Consider the following 11818-nt stretch of genomic DNA (forward strand, 5'->3'; position numbering starts at 1 on the left):
GTTCTAAACTGGATCCGATTTTGAGTTGCTGCATCGGGTCCCGATCCATGCTGTCTTGGACCTGGATTAGACAAAACCCGATGTGAGCCCTGGTCGAAGTGATGCGTACAAGACCCGGGTTAATAGGATGACAATATCTATGGAATGGTTTCAAGTTATTTGACCTATGCCAAGCCTCTCTTAGCTTCAATAAGAAGCCATTGGTAAATGTTAGTAAGGTGAAGGGACATCACGAGTTCGAAACCTACCGGTGTAGGTCCCTTGCTACAAGGCTAAAGCTGAGTATGCCCCTTGATAGGCAAGGGAGACTTGGGGCCTTTGCACCGACGTTTCCTTTGGTTTTCCAAAAAAAAAGGACCGATTAAAATATTAACCAAGCCCATGTACAAGTGAAATTTGGATAGAAAATAACCTAAGGCTCTGTTTGGGAGCTGGTAGTTTGAGGTAGCTGGGGAGGAAAGTATGAAATCCACAAATTCTATGGATTTGGTACTTCTCACCTGCTTGTTTGCGAGCACCATCAAAATTTCAGCAAGTATTTACCAAATCCATTTTGAAGCTGTTTGGGGGTTTAGGGATTTCATAATTGCCTCTTCAGTATTAATTTACAAACAGATGTGCAAATGTGGTATTTAGATGTGCAACCGTGTTAATCACATGAAGAAATAAGTTTTTTTAGCATAGCATCTATCCATTGTCCTTAACTGCCCAACATGCTAAATTTTGTTTTTTTTTTGCACTCATGTGTTGTCTTTGAATTGATACGGTAGTAGGGATGTCAACGGATTGTATATATCCAATCCGACCCAACTCTGAATCCGATTATTTGGATTTGTTTAAGGAAACTGAATCTGATCAGTATTTGGATTCATATCCTGTTTAGGATTTCATGACAGAATCCGATTCATGTATTTTTTTTTTTTTTTTTTTGGGGGGGGGGGGGGGGGGGGGGGGGTATTAGCTTTTTCTATTCAACTTCGAATTTTGATCCGACTCGGATTAGCCAATATCTGATTAGTCAGATTTGATATTATCTGCATCTGACCTGAATCCAAACCGTTTACATTCCTATACGGTAGTGTTTAATATGTGGATCCAGTTGTGTTACCATGTCTAGATTTAAGAGATTGGACATAACCCGAATGATCTAAAAGGGTGAAGCATAATCCAAAATTGACATAATTGGATCTAGGCTTGAATTATCGTGGACTTAGGTCCAGGTTAAACAAAGCATGTCAGATCGAACCTGGACTAAGGCGGGTACTAGTGGAGCGAGATCAATCCAGTCAGCTGCCATAGACCAAAGGACATGACAAACAGACAGGACCCACGTACCTCCATGCCCAATAAAGCAGATCTAAGTTACACTTTGAAGGGTCCATATTGGATCCAAGTTTTTTTTATCATTGGTTGTGGACCTAACCGTGTAAAAGCTGCAAACATACCCACATGCCAGTGGAGTTCAATCCAACGTCTTCATATTGATGTTCGCACGCACTAGACGTCCAACTGCACCAGGGGAAGGATCGGAATAGATGTCAGAGAATCTATGTTGATTGTAGCCGTCCAACTGATGCATCTGAAAGGCTAGGATTAGTCTGAATCTAGCCAGGTCTCAAATATCGCTAATATAATATCAGAAAATGTGATATTCTAAAAATATCGTCTTTTTAAATGTCATGAACAGTTTTGTAACTCTTGTATTACTTATATCTTTATTAATATGCCTATATCCGTTCAAGAAGAAGAAAAACCAGAAATTTCAAAATCTCATAGGATTTTTCCATACCGATCATGAGAACGAGATTTGGCACATTTAACCCTAGGGGATCAAGGTTTGGTAATAAAGAAGGAGGTCCGCCTAGAATCCGAGTCAGAAGATTAATATATGAAGCTGGGTATGGTTTGTAAAATTTAATACCAAACCCAGGCCCGACCCAAGTTCCAACTAAGATCTACAAATTTTTTATGTAAAAAGGATAAAAAAAAAGGTCTAGTTCATGTAATCCTTATAGGACCTGAGAACGGTTTATCTTACAATGAGTCTGATGGAACCCGGGTCCAGACCTGGTACCAGCATCTCAAATCAGATATGGGTTTGGTCCCACCTGGGTCCAAACCAAACCCAACCCAACCCAACCCGTTGACACCCCTTGGCACATTGATGAACATCACATATACACTTGATCAGCCAAAAGACCCAGCACTGATGCACATATATATACACACACACACGCACAACAAATAGATAAAATAAAACAAAAAAGGATTTAATTGGTCAGATAAGAAGTCTGATCCATGCTTGCATCTTGAAGTAGGGATTCAAATACAAGGAATTTTGGTGATCAATATTCAAATTGACAAAAGCAAGACCTCGAGAGACAAAGTGGGAGCTCTCTCTCTCTCTCTCTCTCTCTCTCTCTCTCTCTCTCTCTCTCTCTCTCTCTCTCATCTATATCAAATAGAACCATCAATACTTCAATATCAGAGCATCAACACCATTCTTCACATTGCATAATATCTTGATATTAATCACTCCGGCTTCTTCATGTTCAAGCAGTTGTCTGCTGCTTTGTTGAATAGTTCTTGAACCTGCTTCAACTCTTGCTCTGCCACATACACACATTTATTTTATCACAGAGACATCAAGCAACAAGCTTATTAGTTTAATAAATCTCAAAAGGCTTAGAACTTACCAGCTGCATCTAGTTGCTTTTGGAGCTCCAGTCCCACAGCTTCATTCTCTGCCTGAATGAGCAAAGTGGGAATAACACCCGATTAGTGTTTTAAACATATGTGGTCATCATCCTACTTTGGCATGATCTATATCATGGATACGCCTGCAGATACAGGGACACGACAATTTTTATAAAAGGGGATACAGAACGAAAGACGAGACAGAATATCCGTGTGGCATATATGGCAGGATAAAACTAGCAATTGGAATTTCTAAGAATACAGCAATGAGGATTAGCATCAAAACCTGCTCCCCATACCTGGAGTTCAGCTATGCGTTTCAATTGTGCTTCTTCACCACCCTCTGATATAGGGAGTGCAGCAACAAGTAGATCAAACTACAACAGAAAAACATGGAAAGCAAAGAATGGTAAGGACAATGCAGTAGAGGGTAGAACTTCACCAAAGTGAAACCATAATCATTAAATAAGTCAAGAAATAGTAAGAGAGAACTTTTAAATATTCCCTTGGGAAGAAAACAAAATCAGAGGCAGTAACTGCAAGCCTCATCCACAACAGATCAGCAGAATGGTCCAAGTGTCCAATTTGCAAAGAAAAAACATTTCATATCAACATAGGGATTTTCTTAAGCTTAATGATATATAAAGAGCACATATAACTGTATGAAATAAGGACACAGGAGGTTAAGCAAACTTGATATTATGGTTGTCAGACTGTAAAAGACGTGCAGTTCCTACAGTGACAATGATGGACCTTTGTTTGATAACATGGCCTCTCACGGAAAAAGGAGATCAATGCATCCTCAATAAATAATTAATGGCAAGTATATGAACCATTCCTATGGAGACACTGAAACTGATCCCTTCTTCCTCTTGACAAACATGAAGAAGAGAGAATAAAGAAAATAAAAGTTTAGTAGCTTCAACTTTGTGAATGACTAGGGTATCTCTTGACATTTTCCATTGCCATGGTGAGGAAGAAATTCATAGAAATGTATAAACTAAGAAAACACAAAATGGTGGAGCTTGAATGAGATAATTATAGAGCCTTTCAAACAGGAATTTGACTAGATAAGTTGCTTTTCAGCAGAGCGTAGCAACTGCTTTAGCTATCCATTTTTCCTTCAAATAGAGAGGACAAAGACAACCTTGAGAAGTAGTCCCGGAAGGTTTGAACCTCTTCAACAAAACAATACACTTGGTCCCAGGAGAAGAGCAGATACATCCCTTGGGATTAAACATGTAGAAGTGAACATGGAACGACTCGGTAGTCCAAAATGAAGATAATGCATGCCAAAAGAAAGAATGAAAGAAAAAGGCCACTAAGTCACTGAATTTCTCACCCTGAATTATACTGAGTGAAGTACTTCAAAAACGTCTCTAAATATTTAACAGAAACAAGAAAAGAAAAGCACGTTAAATGATCAGATAACTGCAATGAATAAGAAACTCAAACTATGAGGATTCAAGTTCTAGTTTTAAAATTAACACAAAATTAAATAAAATATAAAATATATGGTTGTAATTCATAAGCAGTAGATACCACGCAAGCAAAGGTGTAAATGGATATAATCATAAAGTGATAAAGAAACTCATACCTGCTTGGCAGCACGAACCATAGCAGTGCTCATAATCTTGGGTTGTTCTGCAATATTTGCAGCATCATCTGTAGTGTTGGAAGCTGGTGGTTCAGGGTAGTTTGGAGAAAGTCGAACTGGAGGGGCATCTCTTTGCAGTGTACCAAAGGTATTAAAAGCAAGAGATGCAATCGCATTTACTTGCTCTTGTAGCTGTGAAATGATGTCCATACGGTATTTAACCTCAGCTTCAAAGCCCTCATAGAATAATCCCTAAGAAAAATAACACATCACAACTACTTCAGTAAATGAATAACACTTTTCGCAGTTCAATTATAAGATAGGTCTTTATGCGAGCCCATACTCTTTGTTGAATCATTTCCAGTTCCTCAGAGCCTGGATTTCAAGTTTTTGTTTTTTGGCTTGGAGAATTGGATTAGAATTTATAGTTCTTATCCATGACAGGATCCCTTGAAAAGGCACGCCATACATACAAGAATCACAAATGGACAACAGCCAATTCGTATTTGAAAAATTAGAGGACCTCACCCATAATCTAAAACATACAGATTATGATTTACTGAATTTTTTAAAAAATGTGCCAGTCCCTCCCTTCCTAGACATGTACCAATATGTCAGAATAAGCAGCTTCCGCAAATTTGATAAAACTGTGCAAATACATTAATTTAGGGAAAAAATTGGCGTGCATTTATTACTAGTCAAATTTACACCTGAAACCACAACCAATATACAAGAGCTCAATAACACAATAGGAATTCTGCTTTCGTAACAGCCTCAAGGTCCACAAATCCTTAAACATCTTAATAGAGCTTGTCCATCTCATATGCAAAATTAAATATGAAGAAAAATATCGTGACACTTCAACGGTAGACCTAAACATAACATATGTAAAATCATGTCCCTATCATATGCACTGTGGACAATCTTGATACTGTAATACCCACGCATTTGTCTAGATAAAACTCTGCAAAGAAGTGTATGAAACTGACTCATTAAAGATTCCGAAAATTTCATTTGGAGATAAAAAAAATCAACAGCTATGAAACTCCTCACAGTAATCTACTTTGTGTAGTCAAAAGTGCCGACTAGGCGTTAGGAAAACTAGGAATCGGTCAGATTCAGATTCCTAGCTTTCCAAAAAAAGGTACCTTTTTTTGCAGACTAGGTGCCTAGTCGACACCAAACCTGCCCTGAACTAGGCGCGAGAGCAGTAAAAAAAATTGATGATAACACGGGGGGCGGGTCCTCTCTCTCTCTCTCTCTCTCTCTCTCTCTCTCTCTCTCTCTCTCTCTCTCTCTCTCTCTCTCTCTCTCTCCACCTTCCACTACCTCATCTTCTTCTCTCTCCCTTCCTCCGCCTCTTTCTTCTCTCTCAGTCTCTATTTCTCGTTTCTCTTACACTGCCTCTTCTTTTTCTCTTCCCCTTCCTCCACCTATTCTTCTTCTTTTTCTTCTTCCTCCTCTTCCTCTCTTCCTATTTTTTTGTTGTAATTGCTCCCTAGTTCTGTAATTGTTGTAATTGCTTTGTCCCTATCTTTTGTTTATTGTTGATTGATTTTACATTGCATACATGTTTTTTTATCTTTTGCTTATTGTTGATTGATTTTATGTTGCACACATATTTATTACTATGTATAACTGTTTAGTTATACACTGCCGGCCCCAAGCCCGGATAAATGAGGAGGGCAGCGGTAGGCCAGTGACAGCCACCATAAAAACTTAGTCATACCCTATGAATATGAACCAATATGAGAATTTTGTTGGGGCGTTCCCTACTGAGCGACGCGTTGTACTCTATAGGCCCGGAGGCAGAGATAAATGGGCAAGGGTTGCTAGGTCGTCGCCCCGAAAGCGACGCATCACACCAGCGCCCGGGTGTGGTGTCAAATAGGCAAGGGTTCCCTTACTTTGTTGGACGGGTGGGGGTAAAGAAGTTAGTCCAAGACCATAAAATTAGGTTAGCCACTTGGAACATAGGTGTAGGAGAAAGATTGATATTTTATGTCTACAAGAGACCAAATGGGTAAGTGAAAACGAAAAGTGATAGAACCTTGGGGATATAAGATTTTGTATACAGGAATAAATAGAAATAGGAATGGAGTAGGGATTGTTATGAGTCGTGAGTTTATAGATAATGTAGTTGAGGTCCGTAGGAAGAGTGATAGGATTTTACTTATTAAATTAGTATTAGGTACGGATATTATTAATATTATTAGTGTTTATGCACCTCAAGTAGGTTTAGATGATTACATTAAGCATCAATTTTGGGAAGATTTAGATGGAGTAGTACAAGGGATATCTTATGGAGAAAATCTTTTCATCGGAGGTGACCTTAATGGACATGTAGGCATTAGTAGGGATGGATTTCAGAGTATCCATGGAAGCTATTGTATAAGAGAAATAAACGAAATTGGAGAAAGGATTTTAGATTTTGGTTTGTCCTATGATATGATCTTAGCAAATACTTGGTTTAGGAAGAGAGAGTCTCACCTAGTAACATTTAAAAGTGGGGTTAATACGAGTCAAATAGATTTTTTCCTACTTAGAAAGAGAGATAGGGGTTGATGCATCGATTGTAAGGTTATACCGGGAGAAAGTGTAGCTACACAACATAGAGTCTTAATTTTAGATCTTAGAAATAGACAATGCCGCAAAAGGGATAGACATAGGATAGATCTTAGAATTAAGTAGTGGGCACTGAAAGGAGCTAAACAGGGAATGTTTGTAAAGCATGTAGTTAAGGAAACTAATTGGTGTCTCGAGGAGGATTCAGAATCAATGTGGAATAAGATAGCGGGTGGCACGAGAAAGGTGGCTAAGGAGGTATTGGGTGAGTCTAAAGGCAGTGCACCGCTAGGTAAGGATACATCATGGTGGAACGAGGATGTCAAATTAGCTATTAAGGTTAAAAGAGAGTGTTATAGAAATCTAAGTAAGAGTCGTGATAATGAGAATTTGGATAAGTATATGATAGCAAAGAAGGAAGCTAAAAAAGTAGTTCGAAACGCGAGGAATAAGGTATATAAGGAGGTTTATGACAAGTTGGATACCAAAGAGGGTGAGAAGGATATTTATAGGCTTGCAAAGATGAGAGATAGGAAATCGAGGGATCTGGGTATGGTTAGATGTATCAAAGATGAAACACAAAGGGTTTTAGTCAAAGATGAGGAGATTAAGGAGAGATAGAAATATTATTTTGATAAGCTATTTAATGGAAGTCATGCACAGGATCTTGGAGACTTGCACATTCCTTTTCATGAGATTAATCGTGACTTCATGCGCAAGATTCAAAAGAAAGAAATTGCGGAGGCTTTGAAGAAAATGAAATCAAGAAGGGCAGTTGACCCAGATGGTATACCTATCGAGGCTTGGAAATGCTTGGGAGAGAAAGGTTTAGAATGGTTGACAAATATTTTTAACAAGATTTGGCGGACAAATAAGATGCCTAATGAGTGGAGGAAGAGTACTTTGGTGCCTCTATATAAGAATAAAGATGATATACAAGATTGCACAAACTATCGTGATATAAAACTCATGAGTCATACTATGAAACTTTGGGAGAGGGTGATTGAGTCTAGGTTGAGGAAGGTTGTCATGATATCGGAGAATCAATTTGGTTTTATGCCTGGAAGATCAACTATGGAAGCTATACATCTTCTTAGACAACTTATTGAGAGATATAGAGAGAGGAACAAAGATTTGCATATGATTTTTATTGATTTGGAGAAGGCATATGATAGAGTACCTAGAGACGTTCTTTGGTGGACAATGAAGAAGAAAAGTGTCTCTCAAGTACATTAGTATAATTAAAGAAATGTATGAATGAGTAGTAACCAATGTCCGCACTTGTGGAGGGGTGACAACCAATTTTCCTATAACCGTTGGGTTACATCAAAAATCTGCTTTAAGCCCTTTCCTATTTGCTATAGTGATGGATGAGCTTACGAGATCAATTCAAGAAAATGTGTCGTGGTGTATGTTATTTGTTGATGATATTGTTTTGATTGATGAGTCTAGCGTTGGGGTTAATGCTAAGTTAGAATTATGGATACATACATTGGAAGCAAGAGGTTTTAAGTTGAGTAAGAGTAAGACAGAATATATGAAATGTCGGTTTAGTAAGCAACGAAGTAGTGATGGGAGTGTAGTGAAGCCTGGTGAGCAAGAAATATCGGTGGATGATTGTTTCAAATATTTGGGATCTATCATTCAAAAGTATGGAGAAATTGATGGAGATGTAAATCATAGGATAAAGTTTGGGTGGATGAAATGGAAAAGTGCAACTGGAGTGTTGTGTGATCGTAGAATGGCGTTGCGATTGAAAGAAAAGTTTTATAGAACGACTTTTAGGCCCGCTTTACTATATGGTACGGAATGTTGGGCTGCCAAGAGACATCATATTCAAAAAATGAGTGTAGATGAGATGTGTATGCTTAGATGGATGTGTGGAGATACAATAAAAGATAAGATTTGGAACGAGGAGATACGTAAGAAGGTAGGCGTTGCACCCATTGAAAATAAGATGAGAGAGAATCGTTTACGATGGTTTGGACATATTCGGCAAAGGCCTAATGATGCTCCAGTTAGAAGGATGGAGAAATGTGAAAATATATTAGTTAAAAGAGGTCGGGGTAGGCCTAGGAAGACTTGGATGGAGATGATAGGAAAGGATATGAATGCTTTGAACCTCACCGAGGACATGGCATTGGATAGAAATGATTGGAGGAGAAGGATTCATGCGGAAGACCCAAAATGATTTTCTTTGTTGGTTCATATCGTCGACCCCAATTGTTTTGGGATGAAGGCGTAGCCGTTGTTGTTGTTGTATACTTTCGCACTCGAGCAATAAAAATCAAAACTTAATTCGGTAATCCTATTTGCAAAAACCCCAAAGCAATATGCTAACAAATCCAAAATGAGAATAAGCAGCATACCATGGGTGCACACTGCACAATGCATCATCCCAGTGATGGCACAACATCGAGTTTAAACCCTTCCTCTATAACTCTACCAAAGCATATGATCTATGCATCCATATTTCCATTTTCAAAGAAACCATCAATCATTGAAGTGAATATAAATCTATCACCCCGAACTCCATTAGCCAACATTTTTCAAACAGATATGTTGCCCTTTCCAGCAATCCTTTCTTGCTCAAACCATCAACCTGATCATTGAGGCTTGAGAGGAAAGGCCATGACCGAAAGGAGGCTACTATAGAGCTAAAATCCCGTGAAGCACATAAGAGAGCATAAATTTTCCCCCAAACCACAATTAAAAATCATGCAACATGAAGCATGATTCGAAAAGAAATTCCAGTTCGAGTCCGACATCAAATTCAGACGAAACACAGAACAGAGAACTTAAAATATGACAAGAATACATGGAACACAGCAGATTTTTCATTATGAAAGGTGGAAGACGCAAAGGATCCCCAAAATGCATCAATCAAACCCCTTACACGCATGAGATCATCAATGGGAATGGCACCAAACCCAGCAAACACCAAAAAAGTAGAAACTACAGCAACCAAAGCAAAGGCTGACTACCACCCTGGTTTCAGACGAACAGATAAGGGAGTCCCACACAATGCAAAAACAGAATGTCGAACCCCAAATGTCTAGCTCATTCGGAACAAAGTTGAGTATGTTAAAAGGAGAAGAAGGAAATACAGATTTAGATTCGACGCAGTAGAACCTAAATTATAAAACCCGAGTAATCCCAAAACGAAAACAACAACAAAAGGAAAAACAAACAAAAAGAAGGAAAACTGAGGGCATGGAACCAGAGGCAATATCGTGGAGTGAAAAAATTGTTACGAGGGTGACCTGCGAATGAAGACCTCAATAGTAGTGATGTACATGAAGCATAGGAGACCCGCATACTCGAGGAGAGCCTTCGATAATAAGAATCATAGAAGCTCGTCAAAAACGCCCAAACCTAATCGAAACGATGAGGAGTTTACCTCTTAAGATGCCTTGACGAAAATCCAGAATACGGCAGGGATTACGGTGAAAGATGGGGCTCGGCTGGGTCCACAGGTGACAGCATCTCGCCGTAGGCCTCCGGCGATTGGCGCTGAAGGAAGACAATGGCAGTCGGCCTCCGGTCGGCGCTCGAACAGGGTAAGGAAGAAGAAAGAAGTGAAGGGAGAGAAGAATGAGAAGAGAGACTGCCGAAGATGTGGCAGTGGCGTCGGAGGTCAAGGCTGGCTGGCCTCCGGTCGGCGCCCGAATGGGGAAAAGAAAAGGAGAAGGGAAGGGGAAGAAGGAGAAAAAGGGAGGAAGAAGGTGAGTGGCGAACAGTGAACGAAAAAAAGAAACGGGGGTTTAGGGTTTGTTTACCGTGTGAAGGTTCGGATCGGACCCGGTTTGATCTCAACCCAAAAGACCTAATATATATATATATATATATATATAATAGAGAAATAAAACCTAAACCTATTTATCGAATAAGAATTTGTTTTTAGACAAAAAAAAACGGTTTTAAAACAACTCCCTGATAAAAAAAAAATAAAATGGAATATAATATAATATTGGTTTCATTATGAAAATTTCCTGTGATTAATTTTATGACTAAAATACTATTTTTAAGCCATTATTTCCAAAAGCACTAAAATGTGTCTTGTTAAATTTGGAAACTTCAAAAAACAACTAACTACGTTTGTGACATTTTTTTAAAAATAATTAATTTTTGTGATAATTGATTATTTCAACAAAATTTTATCTATAAAATTTATTAAAATAATCATTTTATCCTTCCTTGTCAAAAATATATACTTAGGCGTATAAATCACCCAAAATTAAAATTCAAAAGATAGAAATACACTTTTAACTCAAAGTAAAGTGAATTCTTTATTTATTTAAACTCTCACAAATTTATAGGTTTAACACGCCTAGTCTCCGACTAGTCTCTTTAGGGGTCCACCGACTAGTCTCCTCCTAGCGCTTTTGACTACTCAATGCAAAATTAAACTGAAAAATATTCACTCCAAGCTTAATTTATGCCACAAACACAAAGCTATCATTAGGGGTGGCAATTTCTGACACGACCCACCAACCCGCCTCTTAGGCGGGTTCGGGTTGGGCTTAAGCCAACCCGTTTAATAAACGGGTCGACCCGTGTAACCCGTTTATTAAACAGGTCGGGTTCGGGTTGGGGGTATGCCAACCCGCCAACCCGGCTGACCCGTTTAATAAACGGGTTAGGCGGGTGGGTCAACCCGCCAACCCGCCTGCCCGACCCGTCAACCTGCCAATCTGACCCGTCAACCCGACCCGCCAACCTGCCTACCTGCCAACCCGATCCGTCAACCCGCCAACCCGACCCGCCAACCTGACCCGACAACCTGAAAACCCGTTTACCCGACCCAACCCATTTATTAAATGGGTTGGCGGGTCGTGTCGGGTTACCCGTTTATTAAACGGGTCGGGTTCGTGTTTGACACAGTTTAATAAACGGGTCGGGTTCGGGTTGAGGTATGCTGACACGCCAACCCGACCCGATTGCCACCCCTAGCTATCA

The 11818-nt window shown here is 39.3% G+C and overlaps 1 protein-coding gene across 2 annotated transcripts; it reads right to left on the reverse strand.

The window, feature by feature from the left end:
• Positions 1 to 2259: 2259 nt before the first annotated feature.
• MED21 (mediator 21) lies at positions 2260 to 10585 on the reverse strand. Of its 2 annotated transcripts, none has more exons than XM_090018179.1 (5): positions 10260 to 10585; positions 4295 to 4546; positions 2997 to 3074; positions 2697 to 2748; positions 2260 to 2609 (listed from the first exon to the last, which is right to left on the reverse strand). In XM_090018179.1, exons 2-5 carry the CDS (start codon positions 4502 to 4504, stop codon positions 2533 to 2535), a joined length of 417 nt encoding a protein of 138 aa, XP_089874305.1. In that variant the 5' UTR covers positions 4505 to 4546; positions 10260 to 10585; the 3' UTR covers positions 2260 to 2532. The 2 variants fall into 2 exon arrangements, with proteins under 2 accessions (XP_089874305.1, XP_089874306.1); XM_090018180.1 differs by lacking the exon at positions 10260 to 10585 and adding an exon at positions 10123 to 10216.
• Between the last annotated feature and the right edge of the window lie 1233 nt (positions 10586 to 11818).

The sequence above is a fragment of the Nuphar pumila genome, chromosome 10 (genome assembly GCF_984573655.1).
Source record: "Nuphar pumila chromosome 10, dmNupPumi1.hap1.1, whole genome shotgun sequence".
Taxonomy (NCBI): domain Eukaryota; kingdom Viridiplantae; phylum Streptophyta; class Magnoliopsida; order Nymphaeales; family Nymphaeaceae; genus Nuphar; species Nuphar pumila.

Excerpts from the sequence above, each read along its gene's own strand:
- MED21 (XM_090018179.1), bottom strand. The coding sequence starts at position 4,504 with ATGGACATCATTTCACAGCTACAAGAGCAAGTAAATGCGATTGCATCT. Across the intron at positions 3,075-4,294 it reads TGGTTCGTGCTGCCAAGCAG|TTTGATCTACTTGTTGCTGC; the intron begins GTATGAGTTTCT and ends TTTCTGTTGTAG. Across the intron at positions 2,749-2,996 it reads AACGCATAGCTGAACTCCAG|GCAGAGAATGAAGCTGTGGG; the intron begins GTATGGGGAGCA and ends TTGCTCATTCAG.